This window comes from Coregonus lavaretus (genome assembly GCF_964263955.1).
Source record: "Coregonus lavaretus genome assembly, chromosome: 7".
Taxonomy (NCBI): domain Eukaryota; kingdom Metazoa; phylum Chordata; class Actinopteri; order Salmoniformes; family Salmonidae; genus Coregonus; species Coregonus lavaretus.
In genome coordinates this window covers 12,264,205-12,284,999 of record NC_139994.1, presented here as the reverse complement: position 1 = coordinate 12,284,999, position 20,795 = coordinate 12,264,205, and the positions used below count along the sequence as shown (strand labels likewise).

Here is a 20,795-nt window from a genome sequence, read left to right as displayed (position 1 = left end):
TTCCTTAAAAGTAATTTCCTCTCAATCTTAAATAAACATGCCCCATTCAAAAAATACAGAACTAAGAACCGATATAGCCCCTGGTTCTCCTCAGACTTGACTGCCCTTGACCAGCACAAAAACATCCTGTGGCGTACAGCATTAGCATCAAATAGCCCCCGCGATATGCAACTTTTCAGGGAAGTTAGGAACCAATATACACAAGCAGTCAGGAAAGCAAAGGCTAACTTTTTCAAACAGAAATGTGCATCCTGTAGCACTAACTCCAAAAAGTTCAGGGACACTGTAAAGTCCATGGAGAATAAGAGCACTTCCTCCCAGCTGCCCACTGCACTGAGGCTAGGAAACACTATCACCACCGATAAATCTACAATAATCGAGAATTTCAACAAGCATTTTGCTACAGCTGTCCATGCTTTCCATCTGGCTACCACTACCCCGGCCACCAACTCTGCACCCTCCGCTGCAACTTGCCCATGCCCCCCCCGCTTCTCCTTCACACAAATTCAGACAGCTGATGTTTTGAAAGCGCTGCAAAATCTGGACCCCTACAAATCAGCTGGGCTAGACAATCTGGACCCTTTCTTTCTAAAACTAGCCGCCGAAATTGTCGCAACCCCTATTACTAGTCTGTTCAACCTCTCTTTCATAACGTCTGAGATCCCCAGAGATTGGAAAGCTGCCGCGGTCATCCCCCTCTTCAAAGGGGGTGACACTCTAGATCCAAACTGCTACAGACCTATATCCATCCTGCCCTGCCTTTCGAAAGTATTTGAAAGCCAAGTTAACAAACAGATCACCGACCATTTCGAATACCACCGTACCTTCTCCGCTATGCAATCCGGTTTCCGAGCTGGTCATGGGTGCACTTCAGCCACGCTCAAGGTCCTAAACGATATTATAACCGCGATTGATAATAGACAGTACTGTGCAGCCGTCTTCATCGACCTGGCCAAGGCTTTCGACTCTGTCAACCACCGCATTCTTATTGGCAGACTAAATAGCCTTGGTTTCTCAAATGACTGCCTCGCCTGGTTCACCAACTACTTCTCAGATAGAGTTCAGTGTGTCAAATCGGAGGGCCTGTTGTCTGGACCTATGGCAGTCTCTATGGGGGTGCCACAGGGTTCAATTTTTGGTCCGACACTTTTCTCCGTGTATATCAATGATGTCGCTCTTGCTGCTGGTGACTCTCAGATCCACCTCTACGCAGACGACACCATTTTGTATACATCTGGCCCTTCATTGGACACTGTGTTAACAAACCTCCAAACGAGCTTCAATGCCATACAACACTCCTTCAGTAGCCTCCAACTGCTCTTAAACACTAGTAAAACTAAATGCATGCTTTTCAATCGAACGCTGCTGGCACCCGCCCACCCGACTAGAATCACCACTCTCGACGGGTCTGACCTAGAGTATGTGGACAACTACAAATACCTAGGTGTCTGGTTAGACTGTAAACTCAACTTCCAGACTCACATAAAGAATCTCCAATCCAAAGTTAAATCTAGAATCGGCTTCCTATTTCGCAACAAAGCCTCCTTCACTCATGCTGCCAAACATGCCCTCGTAAAACTGACTATCCTACCGATTGTCATTTACAAAATAGCCTCCAATACTCTACTCAGCAAATTGGATGTAGTCTATCACAGTGCCATCCGTTTTGTCTCCAAAGCCCCATACACTACCCACCACTGTGACCTGTACGCTCTTGTTGGCTGGTCCTCACTACATGTTCGTCGTCAAACCCACTGGCTCCAGGCCATCTATAAATCACTGCTAGGCAAATCCCCGCCTTATCTTAGCTCATTGGTCACCATAGCAGCACCCACCCGTAGTCTGCGCTCCAGCAGGTATATCTCACTGGTCATTCCCAAAGCCAACTCCTCCTTTGGCCGCCATTCCTTCCAGTTCTCTGCTGCCAATGACTGGAACGAATTGCAAAAATCTCTGAAGCTGGAGACTCTTATCTCCCTCAATAACTTTAAGCATCAGTTGTCAGAGCACCTTACCGATCACTGCACCTGTACACAGCCCATCTGAAATTAGCCCACCCAACTACCTCATCCCTATATTGTTATTTATTTTGCTCTTTTGCACCCCAGTATCTCTATTTGCACATAATCTCTTGCACATCTAGCATTCCAGTGTTAATACTATTGTAATTATTTTGCACTATAGCCTATTTATTGCCTTACCTCCATAACTTGCTACATTTGCACACACTGTATATATATTTTCTGTTGTATTTTTGACTTTATGTTTTTTACCCCATATGTAACTCTGTGTTGTTTTTATTGCACTGCTTTGCTTTATCTTGGCCAGGTCGCAGTTGTAAATGAGAACCTGTTCTCAACTGGCTTACCTGGTTAAATAAAGGTTAAATAAAAAAAATAAAAAACTATCATTAGCCTCTGTCTGGATCACAGTAAATAATGACTACTACAGCTTCTATAGCCAGACACCATCACAGTAACTAATGACTACTACAGCTTCTATAGCCAGACACCATCACAGTAACTAATGACTACTACAGCTTCTATAGCCAGACACCATCACAGTAACTAATGACTACTACATCTTCTATAGCCAGACACCATCACAGTACCAACCAAACACAGATTTAATGTATATCTAACAACAGCCACGGGACTCATATACTGTATTATCCTAATCATGATTCCATATGAGATCATACTGCACATATGGCTTGTTAAGATGTAGTGGTGGTGGTGGTAGCCTACCTTAGTTCTGGCCAGCACGTTGGACCTGAACTTCTCTGTGAGGACCTCCACCACGTTGGTGTGGCCTCGCTCTGCAGCGATGTGCAGAGGTGACCTGTCCATCTGGAGGTTAGAGGTCAGAGGTCAATTAATGGGAAGGTGTACATGACAAAAAAACTATTGAAACTCACTGGTGGACTACAATACAACACATAATTGGGCCAGTTTCCCAGACACAGTGTTACGTCTCCTCCCGTTGCTCCCCTCCGTCTACTGAGCCACCGGTCTGAGCGCACCACCTCGGCAACACCGGAATGGAAACCCAGCGCACCCTAATCACCTCCAGCGCACCTGCACCTCATCATCTCATCACCACCCCTATTTAGCCCTGGACTGTTCTGGATGATGTTGTGTGTGATTGTTTAGCTTCGTGTCGTTTACTCTATCGTTGTTATTTCTCTTGATCATTGTTAAGTAAACCTTGACCTTGTTAATTCCTGCGTCTTCGTATACTCAGTACTCGTCACAGAATCACACACCAAACGAAAATGGATGCAGCAGGAGTTTCCCAGTGCCTCGACCAGCACCAGCAGCAGCTTGCCCAGTTGAACGCCACCATGCAGGAAGTGCTCCAAACTCTGCTAAATCTGCCCAGCGCTCCCGTTCCACCTCAGGGAGCGGCGAGTGCCCCCAATCCACCTGTTCCCGTGCTATCACCCACTTCTGTGGGAACCCTCGCCCTACCGGAGCGCTATGACGGTAAAACTACTAAATGTAGCGGCTTCCTGCCACAGGTTTCACTTTATCTGGTGCGTCAGCCTGGGGCATATCCATCTGACCAAGCTAGGATAGCGTTGGTGATTTCGCTCCTTAAAGGAAAGGCGCTGGATTGGGCCACGGCAGTCTGGGAAGGAGAGGAGGCAGTGGCGCTTCTCTACCCCACCTTCCTCGCTCGGTTCAGGGCGGTGTTTGATCATCCCACGGAGGGAAAGGACAGGGGTGAGCGTCTCCTCCATCTACAACAGAGAGAGAGGTCCGCGTTCGAGTACGCTCTGAGCTTTTTGGCCGTGCTCTGCGCACGGCCTTCAGGAGAGGCTTACGAGAGGACATCAAGACGGAACTCGCATGACGGGACGACGAGATGGACCTTGATACCCTCATCACCACATCCATCCGTCTTGACGACATGTTGAGAGAGAGACGGCGTTCCCAACACCTCTCGGAGCCTCGATGCTCACCCCATCTGAGCTATGGAAGCCGCACTGCTTCCGAGTCCTCACCCATGGAGGTGGGCAGCACCCCCCACCACGGACCACAGATCTCCTGGTGGCTCCCTATCTAGGCGGTATGACTCCCGTTGCCGCTCCGTGAGTGTTACGTCAGCTCCTATCACAAAACCATTGTTTTTAGTTCCCATAAGTGACTGGTTATTCCTTCTCTTCCATTTCTACTGCAATAATAGATTCCGGATCAGCTGGGAACCTTATAGATAGGGAGCTGGTCTCTGAATGGGGGTTGCCCACCGTGCCATTGCTATCTCCGCTACACATCACCTCACTGGACAATAAACCCTTTGGATCAGGCACCATTACGCACGTCACCCTCCCCATCACCATTCCCACACTACCGGAGCACCACGAGGAGCTGTCATTCCACATCGTCACGTCACCCCATTCACCGGATCGTCTTGGGATTGCCCTGGCTCAGACTACACAACCCCACCATCAATTGGAGCACCAAGAGGATCACAGCCTGGTCCACCTCATGCCAGAAGACCTGCCTGCCGGTGGTTTGTTGTTCCACGTCAGTGGAGAGTCCGGAGTCCACCCTCCAGCCCAACATTCCACGTGAGTACACAGATCTCTCCGATGTCTTGTCTTCATTAAAGGCTATGTGTCTCCCTCCTCACCGGCCCTGGGACTGCGCCATTGACCTGCTGGAGGGACAACACCCCCCGAAGAGTCGCATTTACCCCCTTTCCATGGCGGAGACTGAGGCCATGGAGAAGTATGTGGCGGAGACCCTGAAAACGTGGTTCATCAGACACTCTACCTCTCCTGCCTCCGCCAGCTTCTTCTTCGTGGCCCAAAAAGACGGAGGACTGAGACCATGCATTGCCTACAGGGGGCTGAACGCTGTCACCACCAAGTACCGGTACCCCCTCCCTCTGGTTCCGTCGGCCATCGAGCAGCTACGAGGGGCCCGGTACTTTACCAAGTTGGACCTGAGGAGTGCCTACAACCTGATCCGAATCTGGGAAGGAGACGAGTGGAAGACGGCATTCAGCACTACCTCAGGCCACTATGAATACTGTGTCATGCCCTACGGCCTCGCCAACGCACCTTCTGTGTTCCAGTCCTTCGTCAATGACGTGTTCCGGGACATGCTGAGTAGACAGGTGGTGGTGTACATCGAAGATATCCTTATCTACACGGCTACGTTCAAGGAGCACATCAGGGACGTCCGAGCTGTCCTACTCCGCCTCCGGGAACACAGCCTGTTGGTGAAGGGGGAGAAATGCGAATTCCACCAACAGGCCATCTCCTTCCTGGGATCCCGGATCAGTCCTCAGGGTGTGTTCATGGAAGGAGTGAAGACTGACGCCGTCAGGTCATGGCCAGTTCCCACCACCATCAAGGGCCTACAGAGCTTCCTAGGCTTCGCTAAGTTCTACCGGCGTTTCATCAGGTCCTTCAGCTTCAGCTCTCACCTCTCTCCTTAAGGGTGGGCCTCAGAAGTTGGCCTGGAACCCTGAGGCTGACACTGCCTTCAAGAGGCTGAAGGAGAGGTTCACCAGAGCGCCCCATTCTAAAACACCCAGATCCTTCTTGTCTTTTCATCCTGGAGGTGGACGCATTGGAGGAGGGCGTGGGTGTGATGAACATTTTTCTGTAAACTATGAGATAAACAAAGTTAATTACAGACATGATGAACATGGAGTCAAAATTAGACATGGGTACTCTCTGTTGCTGTGCAGGAACTTGATTGGTTCCTTTCGCTGGGTTTATGTGTGTGTGAAGTGGGGATCTGACCTCGGGTCAAATTCCTCGCTCTTACCTAATCCATGGCTGTCCTACCTTATCAGAGACTGAAACCAGACTGTTGCCTTGTGCCTCTCTCCTCAAAACAAAGTCCTGAGAGCGGAGCCAGAGTTGAGTTTAAACTGAACATGATTATTTGTGCATGATAAGGGCTTGATTGATGGTACTACTATTGATTCTAAACTGAATAAAAGTCCAAATTAGCCGCTATCATAGACTAATGAAGTGGGCGGAGCGGTCGAGAGGGGGAAACTGAAGATAATGATGGGGGAACCTAAGAGGGAGGGGCTTTAAGCTAGGATGTATGTGAATATTACTATATAAATGGAGAGCTGAGAGGTAGACGGGAGGATGCTTTGCAAATCACCCCGGCTTTGTCTAATTGTAATAAAGTCTATCTTAATTCTACAAAAACTCTGAAGTACTTTGATTCTTTGATTAGTATAAGGACAACATTTTCCACAACAGGTGCGGTCCTCTTCCAGCGGCACGGTAAGCCACAGAAAATGTATCCCTGTGCCTTTTTCTCTAAAAAGCTTACCACCGCAGAGAGGAACTATGGAGTTAGAGACAGGGAGCTGTTAGCGGTGGTCCTAGCTCTGGAGGAATGGAGACACTGGGTGGAGGGCGCAGTCCATCCATTCCGGATTCTTACTGACCTCCGGAATTTTGAGCACATACGGGCAGCGAAACGGATGAACTCTCGTCAAGCCAGGTGGGCCCAATTTCTCACTCGCTTCCAATTCATTCTGTCCTACCGCCCAGGATCCCAGAATGTGAAGGCCGACGAACTCTCCAGGATGCACCATACCGGAGAAAGGAAAGATCTGGGGGGTCCTTTCCTGCCCTCTTCTCTCATCGTTGCACCTGTCGTTTGGGATGTGGACGAAGACATCCGCCTGGCGGCTCAGGAGGACCCATTCGCCTGCCAATGCCCCTCTGGGGGCGCATGTATGTACCCACCAGTGTCCGTGACCGCCTGCTGATCTGGGCGCACACCACCCTTACGGCAGGGCACTCTGGTATTACACGCACCCTGCATTCTCTAGCCCAGAAATACTGGTGGCCCACCTTGGCTTCTGATGTCTCCCGCTATGTCAACTCCTGCTCCGTATGTGCCCAAACAAAGACACCTCGGAACGCCCCGGCAGGCAAACTAGTTCCTCTATCAGTGCCTCACCGACCTTGGTCACACCTGTCCATAGTCAGGTCACTGAGGTCCTGTTCCAACAGGTCTTCCGGCATTATGGACTTCCGGAGGACATCGTCTCGGACCGTGGCCCCCAATTCACCTCCCAAGCGTGGAAGGCTTTCCTGGATAAGATCGGGGCCACGGCCAGCCTCACTTCCAGGTATAGGCCTCAGTCAAATGGGCATGTGGAGCGCGTGAACCAGGAGCTGGGGAAGTTTCTTCGTTGCCACTGTCAGGACCAGCAGGGTGAGTGGGCAAGGTTTCTTCCCTGGGCAGAATATGCTCAGAACTCCCTCGTTCACTCCTCCACGGGGCTCACTCCCTTCCAGTGCATCCTGGGGTACCAGCCGGCCCTGGCCCCTTGGACACCCAGCCAGACCGATGCGCCCGCTGTTGACGAGTGGTTCCACAGGGCCGGCCAGGTCTGGGACGCCGCCCATGTCTATCTCCAGAGGGCCATTAGTCGGCAGAAGGACCAAGCCGACCGCCACCGCAGTGAGGCCCCTGTATTCCAGCCTGGGGATCTGTCACGGGTACTGTCACGTCTCCTCCCGTTGCTCCCCTCCGGCGCTCTGATTCGCCGGTCTACTGAGCCACCAGTCTGAGCGCACCACCTCGGCAACACCGGAATGGAAACCCAACGCACCCTAATCACCTCCAGCGCACCTGTACCTCATCTCATCACCACCCCTATTTAGCCCTGGACTGTTCTGGATGATGTTGTGTGTGATTGTTTAGCTTCGTGTCGTTTACTCTATCTTTGCTATTTCTCTTGATCATTGTTAAGTAAACCTTGACCTTGTTAATTCCTGTGTCTGCGTCCTGCCTCTTCATATACTCAGTACTCGTCACACACAGATTAACCCTGGTCTTGGACTAAGAGGCACTTCAATGGAGAATCTCCATTAAGCATGCTTTTGATTAGGACTAGGCCTAATCAGTGTCCGGAAAAAAACTGTCTAAAACATGGCTGAAACAATGGGATTCAGAAGATAGTTTTTTTTGTATTATACAGTTATACTTTGTTCTACTATGGGCTTCCTTCCTTCCTTCCTCCCCCACCTTGTCAGTGACATTAGGGTTGGCCTTGCTCTGGTAGAACAGTTTCAGCAGCAGCTCATCTCCCTCCCAGGCAGCTATGTGGAGAGGAGTCTGCCCTTCCTCCTGTCAGACACAAAACAACAGATGTACAACTCTACAATAACCACACCCAATAGCTGTGCTAGATGTTTTTACTGTCTCCATACCAATGTCTTGTCTATGAAAGTTTACGAGAACAGAATGCAGTGCAGAGAACAGAATGTTAAGTTTGATTACTCATGCCTGTGATAGTCTTGTTTCCCTGTTTGCAAGGGGAACCTAATACACTACCTACTCACATTCTGGATGTCTACATTGGCCCCGTTCTCAATGAGGACTTTAGCCATCTCCAAGTCCTTCCTTCGGCAGCAGACATGGAGAGCTGCATCTCCACTCCCCTGAAGTACAGTATCAAACACATAATGTTGCACAATGTTTCTATACAGTAGCCTGGTCCCAGATCTCTTTGTGCTGTATTGCCAACTCCTACAGTAGTTGTCATGGCAAATAATATAGGAGTTGGCAATACAGCACAAAGACATCTGGGACCAGGCTATCTATCGATGTGGACACCACAACACACAATTTTAATAGTGAACATAATTACATTACAATCATTGTGCGTTGTGTCATAAACACCACATGTAAATAGAAAGACCAAGCCTGTAAACCCCTGGAGGTGGAGCCTCAGAAGACACATGGGTCAGTAAATCACCCAAATGATAAATGATAAAAAACAGAAAAACACTAGAAACATATTAAACACCCTGATAAAGTGGTTTGGGATATTTGCACATATTTTCCTTTAAAACTGAGCGCTTTTTCTGTAAGTGCTCGGTTAACCTATTATCTCATTTTCACCATGACTTATTACAGGGCTAACCACAATTGGAAACATGTTGGTACTTTGGGCTGTAGTACTAAGTCATGGTTTAATATGTCACAGAGAGTAGTTTCATAGTGCCATTACAGCATGAAGGGAGGGAGGGAATCAAAAGACTGGTGTCATGTGGCATAATGTTATAAACACTAGACTGGTGTTATGTGACATAGTGCTATAGTTGCTTGGGTGTACCCAACGCACCTCTGTACTTTGATTGGTTGTAAAGTACATGATTAGTTGTACATTTTGGGCCAACTCTTATAACTTAATATCAAAATAATTTTGTCAACCAATTTTGATTTATGTAACTGTCCATTAATCTTACCTACACAGATTTCCTATCCAGAGGTTCTAACCTGTTTTAAAACCTTAACCTTTACTTTAATATGTGTCAATAAACATAATGTAGCTATTATTATGAATACTATAGCTACAGTATAGCTCTTATTCCTAAATGAAACACTTTGCAGGGCCCTTGCAACCATGTAACCCCAGACACCTTAGTTGGCTCTTACTGTTTTCTGAGCCCTAAGCTGAGGCTCAGATAGAGTTCCAAGGAGTTCCTTAACGATTCCAACATTCCCGGCTTCGACAGCTAAGAGCAGTGGAATGCAGCCATCCTGGACACAGACACAAAGAGATGGAAACAATGACTGTCTGTGAGCTGCAACCCAGCACAGTCAAAAGCCAGAGAATCTCCTCAGGGTAAAGATAATATACTGTGAAAGTCAGTGGGTGCATCCGAAATGGCACCCTATTCCCTATATAGTGCACTGCTTTTGACCATGGCCCATAGGCAGGGCCCATAGGGCTCTGGTCAAAGGTAGTGCACTTTATAGGGAATAGAGTCCCACTTGGGACACAGCCTGTGCTTAGCTTATATATACAGCACAGTTGGTTATTCCAGTCATTCGAGACCACACAGTAATACATTTGATTGACGGATGAGGTGAGAAGTGATGGATGAGAGGGAGGAGAAGAGTGCGTCCCACTGCGGTATCATGTGGCAGATACCCTACCTTGTCTGGTACGAGCCGGGCCTCTTTGCTGGAGAATTTTAGCAGTGTCTGGATGGTACCGAGGGATGGGGTGGCTCGGGAGGCAGCAAAGTGGAGAGGCAGCTGGTCCTTGGGCTGGTATAATGAAGAGGGCAGAATGGGGGATATGGTTGCAGGTTAGCGTTGTTCTGGAGGCAGCTCTACAGAGTGGTCACTAGATGGCACAGCCACAAAGTCATCAAATCAGATTTTAAATCTAACCCTAACCCTAACCACACTGTTAACCATAATGCCTAACCCTAACCTTAACCCTAACCTTAACCCTAACCTTAACCACACTGCTAACCTAACCCTAACCTTAATTTAAGACCAAAAAGCTCATTTTTGTTTTCATGACTTTTTACAATATAGACCATTTTAACTTTGCAGCTGGCCCATCTAGTGGAATTTGCTCAGTTCTGCCTCCAAGGCAAGATTCATGACAATAAACGTCAACCTGCGATACGGTTAGGAATTTGTTTTGGTGATGTAGCCAAAATCCATGTCAAAGATGAGTCTGAGTCCAACACATTTTGTCCACTTGATTCATTATTTATCTAACCATCATCATCTTGGCATTTTTGTTTGATCACACTGGGTGATTATTAAGTTCGGTACACAGTTTCTGTATTCCATGCGTAAAAATGTATGCACACATGACTATAAGTCGCTTTGGATAAAAACGTCTGCTAAATGGCATATTATATTATATTACTATTATGGGGAAACAGCTGATTATTTTGGCGGCACTTTTCCCGCCACTAGCTTCCTTAGAGAGTCCAGGATTGTCAGCACCCTTGGAAATCTGGGTCTACAACACCCTTGGGAATCTGGGTCTACAGCACCCTTGGGAATCTGGGTCTGCACGATGGCTGTGAGCCAAGAACCACCATGGGTCTTTTCTTCCTCTGGGGATTACCTCAAGCCCATTTTCCTCTCTCTTTCTTTATTTCTCTCTGTCTCTGTCTGTCTCTCTCTCTCTCTCTCTCTCTCTCTCTCACTCTCTCTCTTTCACTCTGTCACTCTCTCTTTCTCTTTCTCTCTCTCTCTTTCTCTTGCTCTCTCTCTCTCTCTCTCTCTCTCTCTCTCTCTCTCTCTCTCTCTCTCTCTCTCTCTCTCTTCTTATTCTGTCTCTCTTTCTCTCTCTTAGCCAAATAATTCACATGTAGATCACTTTATGTAAAATCATATTTTCATGCTCTATAGTCTTGGCACAGTTGGGCCTCTGCTTAACAGAAAATATGAATGCCTGCAGATGTTTGTATGGGCAGACATTGCTATAAGAAACCACCCGATAGATTAGTCATCAAAACCCCACTAGACAGCTTGATCATATTGAAGGTAGCAGGCTGTCATTTGTGTCCTCTAAGCCCATAGTGGTTCCTGTCCGTTAGACAGACTCTGGATGTCATAACAGGTCAGCTCGGCCAAAACTCACACAAATAATAGCAGTTTTCAGTAACCACTGAGGAGAAAAAAGGGCCAAATAAGCCAAACCACAGGCCTGTTTAGGAATGCTATCCTCCCTGGGCTGTCCTCAGCACAACGTCTGGGGGAATAGGTTTAGAGGTAAAGGTAGAAGGGTGAGATGAAGAAAGGAATAGAATAGAATAAAATAAAATGTATTCAATATAGAATTTAGAATAAAGAATACAGAGAGGCTTACACTGGGGCTAGAGACAACTTACCCCTCCTAGTGAGTCAGCATCTGCCTTTCTGGCCAGGAGCTTCACAATGTCTTCCTTGGAGTGTGCTGCAGCTACATGCAATGCAGTCCTGCCATCCTATAGGACACAAACATAGAGACAACATAGTCAATTCTGGCCCAGCATAATATAGTTATTGCAGATTGATGATTAGGTCAGACTGCACACACACACACACACACACACACACACACACACACACACACACACACACACACACACACACACACCCCTAATTTACAAATTGCACTGCATTTAAGATCCTGCCATGTCTCAGTAAATCCTTCCATTGTGCAGTCTGACTTAATGTATGATAGAAGTATGATAATCAGTCTATAATGTGATTCAGAGTTGCTCAAACGAGTGCAGATGTGGTTGCAGCCACCAATCCATCAGTCTGGGATTATAGTTTTTCTACGAGGGAAGCATTTTTTACCCATGCTCCTTTGTGGAGTAATGTATAACGTCTGTAACCTCACATTGAGGCACACCACAGAGAAAATACTTAGGGCAGTCTGCAACCCGGCCATGAGATATTCCATAAGCCACCCATTATTTTTTTAAATGATCACATAAATAGTTTTTTTTGCTTCTGTCCAAATCTGAAATGCAAGTGCTCTATTGGGGTGGTGCAACAAGAGCCTTGTTTGAGAGCAAATACCAATACATACAGAGTGGGAAAAGACTCCAATGAGGCAATGCCAACAAAAAGAAGGAGATAGGTTTGGAGAAGAGGAGCAGTATGAAATACAGCAATGGTTCACCCAATTCCACCATTACCAGATAGCTATGTGTACATTACCAGATAGCTATGTGTACACGCTTAGAAAAAAAGGTTCCAAAAGAGTCCTGCAGCTGTTCCCATAGGATAACCCTTTTTGGTTCAGGGTAGAATCCTGTTTGGTTCTAGGTATAACTTTTTTGGGTTCCAAAGGGGTTCTACCTTGAACCAAAAGGGGTTCTACCTGGAACCAAAAAGGGTTCTCCTATGGGGACAGCTGCAGGACCCTTTTCGGTTCTAGATGGCAAAAATTAATTCTAAGAGTGTATGTATGATGATCTACAAAAGAAATCCTCTCTCTAACTGAAGAGACCCAGTAAAAATATTGCTTGGCTCCACATTAATAAATACATATTGTAGCAAGGTTAATAAATTGTTAAAGTATGTTTGGAACTTGTCAAACAGTGTGGAGTAAATTGATAGCATGACTGATTTTCCACCAGTACCATAATTAATATGGAGTCAATTCTTTGTTACACACCAGTGCAATGGGAAGAAGTTAAATATTCTATATAAAGGACAGAAAGACTCAAGAATTGATAAGAACTATCTTTGAACTAACAGAAAGAATGGCCAAAAAATGACAGAATAAAAACAAAGATTTTAGGAAGTGACACAGAGACCGTAAAAAGTCAACTGTGGGACAGCCCTTCTGTCACTAAAGAGTCTGTAACCTCACATTCCTGCTCTCCAGAGTCTACGTATTCCGACTGACGCAAGTAGTCCGTCTCTCTCTCTCTCTCTCTCTCTCTGCTAATAACTTCTCTGGTTTCCTCCACATCCATTGGCTACACAGTATACCAGAGGCACCGCAGCGCGGGAACACGTTGGCATGTTCATACACACGCATGCACACACAAATACAGACACACAAACACAAACACACACAGACACACACACAAACACACACACACACACACACACACACACACACAAACACACACGTTGGCATGGTCAGACGTTGCATTCTGCCACCCCAGTGGGACGAGACTGCCAAACCCCAAGAGAAACCCTCTCAGATCAGACGTTCTCGGCTCTGGCTCTCTTGTCTCAGACAAACAGTTCTAAATCCTTCCAGACAGGGCTGTGGGCTGTACACATCTGCACACACTACTGCAAGTGACAAGGGATTCATGTCTCAGCACACACAGTGTTTACTGGACTGATTAGGACAAACTATATATCACGTCTCTGCTTACAGATGTACTATCTTAATTTGATCACTCTGTTGTCAGAGATAATTTTCCTGTGCAGCAGGTAATGCAAATTGTAGAGTATTCAAGGTTTCAAAACACTTCTAAAGTTTGTAATTTCCAGTTTAAAAAGTTAGACCTGATTTATCTTAGCCAAAAATGTATCAACCTCTACAAAAATGTCCATTAATTATAATGCATAATTCACATTTCCTGTTGCTGCAGGATTATTTTCCTGCTGTGAGAAACTGTTCAAAGTAAGATACCACATTAAGATAAATGTGATAGGTAAATATATGATGAGTCAATTGTGCAAATATTAGACTCAGATGCTATTTGGACCATCAACTTTTTGGGCTACATGGCCAAATACATTATGCCAAGATATTAAGCATTTCTAAAAAGTGAAAAATGAACAAAAATAAGTTGCATAAAAGTCATCCTGCAGTCCTACAGAAAATGTCATCTTTGTTTTGGGCTAGCCTTGCTGGCTGCAGACTAGGCCTACTGTGCAAAGTATAGAATGATAGCAAAGTATTGCATTCCAATAGCAGAACATATCTACTAATATATCTACCAATGATAAATGTTTTATGTGGCTTCACTAGATATACTGAAAATAAATTGCTACAGGCTTAAATCCAAACTTCTGGGGGTTTTGTGCATGGAGTGGAGAGATTGCATTTGCACGCCATTAAATTCCCCCATAAGTCATAAGTCAGTAAGGGTTTCCATGGATTGTAGGTTTGAGCTGGAGTGGAAACATTAGGGTAGAACAGCAACAATAGACTACAATCATAAACTATTACACATCAGATAAAAATATGAAATGAACTGAACCCAGGAGCAAATTTATTGGAAAATACAACACTTGAGCTCATACTAAATAGAAACATGCCCGGGATTTTACAATGGAGACTATGATGTATACAGGACATTTTTATAATGATTCATAATTTCCTATTTTTCCCTATGGTAAGCTACAGCTAATAATTGTTTATGTAAAAGCATCCTGTTTACTTTTTACCACAAGACATAATGGATTTTTCTGCTGATTACTCAGCCTGATCCCTAATCTGTCTGTGCTGTTTACCATAGGAGTTGACAAGACAGCAGACAAATCAGGGATCAGGAAATGTAATCAGCAAAAAATAAACATTCTGTCTTGTGGGATAAAATAAACAGGATGCTTTGATGAAGTTACCTGTCAGGACAATGAAAGCTTTAGATAAGTGGACGCTGTGGGAAGGGCAGTCTACTTTCCTAAACAAGCTTTCAAAATTTCACCCAATAAAGGAACAATACCCACTGTCAGTAGGCCTACAGTATTTTGAGATATTCAACTGCTTTTGTGCTCAATCTGCTTCAATGCTCATGATTTCATAGATTTTAACTGCCTATAACAGCTGCTGTACACATATGACATAATTCATTTTATAGTGAATGTGGGGAGAAAACACCTACTGAAATGATTAGTCTGTCTAGTTATGTCACCACTTTATGGCAGTGTGCGTTATCCATTTAATAAAGGAGCTTTCAGATATTATATCACACATTTTGTAGGTTCCTACTATCCCTGTTCCACCACAAAAATGAAATGTGTGAAAAGTGACATTTTCCAAAAGTTGAATTTTGGCTATTCACGGGGAGATACAGTATGCCAAATGATTGTTTTGTCATTCTCATCATTGTGTTGTTTTGATTCTGACTTGCAGGGAGGGTAAAGTAAAGTCACTGTGCCCAGCTGTGTCATAAATGCAATAGAATAGAAACCAGAAGAGATGCCTAGTGAGTGTCTCCATCGTAAAGGTCAGCACCGCCAGTACGCCCACTCCTCTGCCAACAACCTTTACCTCAGAAGCAACCCTGATCTACCCCATAGAAAGAGTTCTAATAGCAATACCACCTATTCTATTCCTATGATCTACCCCTATTTATTATTACCTTTATTTAACTAGGCAAGTCAGTTAGGAACAAATTCTTATTTACAATGACGGCCTACACCGGCCAAAGCTGGGCCAATTGTGCGCCGCCCTATGGGACTCCCAATCACGGCCGGTTGTGATACAGCCTGGAATCCAACCAGGGGGTCTGTAGTGACGCCTCAAGCACTAAGATGCAGTGCCTTAGACCGCTGCGCCACTCGGGAGCTATTACCCACTAGTCCACTGCACTACTCTCGTGTCCAGTTAGAATGAGAATAGTGTTGCATGCTTACATAGTTGTTTCTTAATATGTAGCCTGAAAATAGACTTGGGAGTAATCCTGCAATGTAATTTTACAATGATTATATCACGGTGTTACAGTATATGCTTACAGTAGTCGGAAACTATCCGACTGCTGCCCTTGGATCAGTCCATCCTCATCATCCTCATCATCATTATCATCATCATCATTAACCATTTCCAGTTTGAGTATGTTCTTACCTTTGTCCTTTCACTAGTGCTGCCTCCTAACTCCAGTAGTCTGTCTACTGCAGATAGGCGGTTCTCCCTCACTGCAATCATCAGGAGACTCAAGCCAGACTCCTGGAAAAGAGAAGAATCAACCATATCTATCTCATTAGCTGACTCAATAGTATCAAATAGCTATCCACCAACATTTCATAATTCTAATCAATTATTTGACATGCTTGAAAAATTGTTTAACCATATATATATATATATATATATATATATTTTTTTTAAATGTATTCTGCTGTTTTTAAGATACTAATATTCAGATCTTCCTTTATAGCCCAGAAATATGTGTAGGCTATAACAATATATATATATATATATATATATATATATATATATATATATATATATATACATATGTAATTAATAGTCAAAATATATTTGATTAACATTAGGCTAATTTGATGTATTTATTGATTTTACTTAAGTCCCACCCTTCATTACATATCTTACTGGTGCACATCAAGCGAATAAACCGGTTAAAAAAACTGTTTAGATTAAATTACAACAACAACAAACATTTTACCTCATCGATTATCGTTAGTTCTGGGTCTCCCTTTTCCATCCCTTTGATTGTCTGCTCGAGCGCAATCCATTCCCCCTTCAGAGACAGCTGCAAGAGTCGCTGGCTGGACCCAGAGTTGACTGAAGATGTCTCAGACATCTTTTACATAGGCTACCATTCGTTTTTTTAATGCAAAATTTACACTAGCACATCTCATGAGAATATCTTTTTTTCCTTATTGCGCGTGGCTAAAAGCTCTGTCCTCGTGGCAGGTGTAATTCCGAAAGTAGCATTCTGATTGTAGAATTTGTGCTTCAAGTTTCTCCGTCTTTGTAGGAGGTACAATAAGCCGCATTCCGTTAACTCCAGCATGGGAAAATCCACCGCCCCTATCCACCACTAGTTCGACTTTTCTAACTCCGCCTTTGTGCTCTTGTTACCTTGGATTCGTCTGTGGACGAGCCAAAAAGCCCACCTTTCTCTCCAAACCACCAGCTCTATTTTGTAGGCTAAACATGATAATAACGACCATAGACCTCTGATAGGCCTACGCTCTTTAGTAAACTCATTTTGGTAGCTTACTTTTCCTCCTCCATCGTGTGTGTGTGTGTAGAACACATTTACATGACATTTAGTCATTTAACAGACGCTCTTATCCTGAGCGACTTACAGTTAGTGAGTGCATACATTATTTTAATTTTTTTTCATACTGCCCCCCTGTGGGATTCGAACCCACAACCCTGGCGTTGCAAACGCCATGCTCTACCAACTGAGCTACATACCTACTTAACCTTCATCTGTGATTAGAAGAATACATTATTTGTTTTATTTCATGACTAATAAAAAACACAATAATCATTGTTTATTCTGAGGTTGCAAGATTTTGGGGGGGGGGGTAGTGACACGGTGTTACAATGTTGCATTAATATTTTTGAGATTACCATGTTACGGTCATTTAGGGATATAATAAGGTTACAATGTTGCAGACCATCAACAGCTAGCCCCGCCAAAGCCTTGTGTTACCATGGTAACTGAAATGCGTCAACAATGAAGTCCGACGTGACAAGGGGGCCGGGTTCGTTTCATAGCAACTCAAAAATAGCAGAAGGGAAGACAGCGAACAAATGCATGGTTTATATTGCTGGTACAGACAGTAAGGCTGGACGGCATACTTTCGTACTAGTAACATTTAGGGTTATCTGAAGTTCCTTTTCATAGAATACGCTTTTATTTTTTGTCGTTTTGCTAGGCGGAACGAAGGACCATTATTTTGTGCCACACGGAACTTGGAGTTGAGGCAAAAGATACATCAAGGAAACTAAAGTAACATTAGCAACAAGTATTTGTAACAATACATGTGGATGAGACGGTGTTATAAACGCACAAATGTTTAAAAACACCTTTCAAAGTGGATTCCTATCTATCTTGTATAGCATTGGGAGTAAACCTCTTCAGATTTGGGATAAAAAGGTAAGCAACGATTTACAAAAGCCTTCGCATGAATTAGCTTGCCAACTAGCAAATATGACAAGGCTAGTTAACATCGGCTAGCTAGCTAGGTAACTAAAGAGCAGGGCTTGGTATGGTGCTAAGCTCCAGGGAGCAAGCAGCTAGCCATCTAGCTAACCAGCTTACTCATGACAATGACAGTAGAAACCTATACGTTAGCTTGCTAACGTTAGCTGGTTTTGTGGTCCTCAAACTGCCCTGTTTTTAGCTAGCACTAGGACATCTTGTTTTAGCTCATTTGACAGCGTTTGTCATTGCCACTGTCTTAATCAAGCCTTAGCTAGCAAGCTAACTAACGTTTGTTTATTAGCTAGGTTAAATACCCATTAGTTCCACAGGGCTTGGCTTAACTTTCTGGGTTCACATTCAATACTCAGACACACATTTCTTAAAAGTAGTAGCTAGCCAACCCATTACAAACGGTTGCTTGTGCTGTTACAGGTCAGGAACGGCCACATAAAGCGGATTACAGACAACGACATTCAGTCGCTGGTGCTTGAAGTGGAGGGAACAAATGTCAGGTAAGCTTGTTCCATCTTCAGAGCCTGTTTTGGCAGGTCCGCTGTTGTGCATCTCTTCTTCAGTCAACCACATCCAATCATGTGTTCTTAAATTAAACAGCACAACCTACATCACATGTCCGGCAGACCCAAAGAAGACACTTGGCATCAAACTCCCTTTCTTGGTTATGATCATAAAGAACTTGAAGAAGTATTTCACCTTCGAAGTCCAGGTAGGTTATCATACAAGTCAACAATCAGAGCCATTGCATCTGTACAAGCATGAAAGCTGAACGTTATTGTATTATAATTATTTGAAACAAGTCATCATAAGTTTCTGTTAGCCGGTAATAGACTGCTTTTGTCCAATTTTTTGTTGTTGTTGAAAAGCGGATAAATAAAATTGCTGCTGGTCAATTGTCAGGGAGAAGAAGAAAAAATCCCATTGCGAAATAATGCATTTTAGCCTATTCACTGATGTAAATACCAGTTTAAATCGGTCTATAGGTTAATTTGCATACTTTTGTGGAATTAAATTGGCGCGTGTGTTCAGTATATTCGTATGCATCTTATTTATCACACGCTGCAGCATACAGATATAGAGCCTTTGAGTGGAAAATATGTCAGACAGTGCAAGAGCTGCTGCTGAAGCATCTTGTGGTGCTTTCAAGACAACTGGGAACTCTGAAAAATACGAGGTCAAATCATGACGTCAGTGATCTTCAGGTCGGAAAGTCGGAGCGCTAGGCACAAGTGCCCGAGTTGGATGACCATTCAAAACTATTTTTCCCAGTCAGAGCTTGTTTTTTTCCCCAGTTCCCAGTTGTATCAAACGGCAACGGAAGGCAGGCTTCATCAGTGCCTGACACACCACTTTGCTGGTCGAGCTGGAGTCAGTATGCATTTTGAAAACATATACTTAATTGTTTGAAACCTGAACGTTTTAATGCAATCCCAGGTTTTGGATGACAAGAATGTGAGGAGGAGGTTCCGGGCCAGTAACTACCAGAGCACCACTCGGGTGAAGCCCTTCATCTGCACCATGCCCATGAGGCTGGACGACGGCTGGAATCAGATCCAGTTTAACCTGTCAGACTTCACACGGCGGGCCTACGGCACCAACTACATCGAGACACTCCGCGTACAGGTCAGTCAGAAAGGCTCATGGACCAGGGTCATGGCCCAGGATGCAATATACGGATCTCTTACCTAGCCTGGTCCCAGATCTTTGTGCTGCCTTGCCGACTCTTATGGTCATTGCCATGCCAAGTTTGGTGACCGTAGGAGTTGGCGAGACAGCACACACAGATCTGGGACCAGGCTAGCTCTTACGTCAAATGGTTGTGGAGGAATAATAAGATACTGAACTCATTGTTACTGTAATACACACTTTAAAAAGGGGGTGTGAAACTAATTTAGATGATTGTTAGTGAGCTTGACAGTCAGGAAATGGGATAAATGTAGGTCCATTATCATTTCTACAAAGTTTCTATTTGGTGTTAGTCATTTTAATGTATATTGAGTTCTCTCCCCCCGTGCTTTAAAATATCAGTTAGGCTATGTTTTGGACAAGAATAGATATTGCAATACCTTGCCTGTGTTTTTGTTGCAGATCCACGCAAACTGCCGCATCCGGAGAGTGTACTTCTCTGACAGACTGTACTCGGAAGATGAGCTCCCTGCTGAGTTCAAACTTTATCTACCCGTACAGAACAAAGCCAAGGTGAGTACAAGTAATGTCAATTTTTCAAGATGTTAAAGGTGCCAATGTTGTCATGTAGGCCTACAGCTCATACTGGGTGTCTCCCTAATGGCACCCTATTCCTTTTATAGTGCACTACTTTCGACCAAGACACATAGAGCTCTGGCCTAAAGTAGTGCACTATACAGGATGCAAACACTGTCTCGTATGTATCTCAAAGAATGAGCAAGATCCGTTGAAGAAAAGTACATCTATTGCAGTTCTTGTAGCTAATTGACATTTGTCTTTTGTTTCTTTGCAGCAGTAAGGCAGCTGAATCAATTATCCTCCCCCATTTGATGTTTATTTTATTTGCAGATAGTCTACATTTGTTGTAATGTTTGTTTTGCTTTTATGTATTTTGGAACCATGTGATTGTTTTCTCTGCACAATAAACATTTTGTATGCACAATACTTCCATATTTTTGTTTAGCATAAACAT

General features: G+C 44.5%; 2 protein-coding genes across 3 annotated transcripts in view; one reads left to right on the top strand and one right to left on the bottom strand.

The window, feature by feature from the left end:
- trpn1 (transient receptor potential cation channel, subfamily N, member 1) overlaps positions 1-16,762 on the bottom strand; it is a gene marked incomplete at both ends in the record, with an annotated part of 40,464 nt that extends 23,702 nt beyond the window's left edge. The window contains 8 exons of the mRNA XM_084165008.1: positions 2,748-2,849; positions 8,022-8,123; positions 8,339-8,437; positions 9,438-9,542; positions 9,942-10,055; positions 11,648-11,743; positions 16,066-16,167; positions 16,625-16,762. Of these exons, the coding sequence (XP_084021134.1) occupies positions 2,748-2,849; positions 8,022-8,123; positions 8,339-8,437; positions 9,438-9,542; positions 9,942-10,055; positions 11,648-11,743; positions 16,066-16,167; positions 16,625-16,762 (858 nt within the window). The remainder of the gene's footprint in view (positions 1-2,747; positions 2,850-8,021; positions 8,124-8,338; positions 8,438-9,437; positions 9,543-9,941; positions 10,056-11,647; positions 11,744-16,065; positions 16,168-16,624) is intronic.
- Positions 16,763-17,693: 931 nt separating this feature from the next.
- LOC311132104 (cilia- and flagella-associated protein 20) lies at positions 17,694-20,767 on the top strand. Of its 2 annotated transcripts, none has more exons than XM_084165294.1 (6): positions 17,694-18,073; positions 18,554-18,633; positions 18,734-18,845; positions 19,571-19,759; positions 20,225-20,335; positions 20,616-20,767. In XM_084165294.1, exons 1-6 carry the CDS (start codon positions 17,990-17,992, stop codon positions 20,619-20,621), a joined length of 582 nt encoding a protein of 193 aa, XP_084021420.1. In that variant the 5' UTR covers positions 17,694-17,989; the 3' UTR covers positions 20,622-20,767. The 2 variants fall into 2 exon arrangements, with proteins under 2 accessions (XP_084021420.1, XP_084021421.1); XM_084165295.1 differs by having other exon boundaries at positions 17,881-18,073; positions 20,619-20,767.
- The last annotated feature ends 28 nt before the right edge of the window (positions 20,768-20,795 follow it).

Bases quoted from the DNA above. Each gene is read 5' to 3' on its own strand.
- LOC311132104 (XM_084165294.1), top strand. From the start codon at position 17,990: ATGTTTAAAAACACCTTTCAAAGTGGATTCCTATCTATCTTGTATAGC. The intron at 18,634-18,733 runs GTAAGCTTGTTC...TAAATTAAACAG, and splicing joins GTGGAGGGAACAAATGTCAG to CACAACCTACATCACATGTC. The intron at 18,846-19,570 runs GTAGGTTATCAT...ATGCAATCCCAG, and splicing joins ATTTCACCTTCGAAGTCCAG to GTTTTGGATGACAAGAATGT.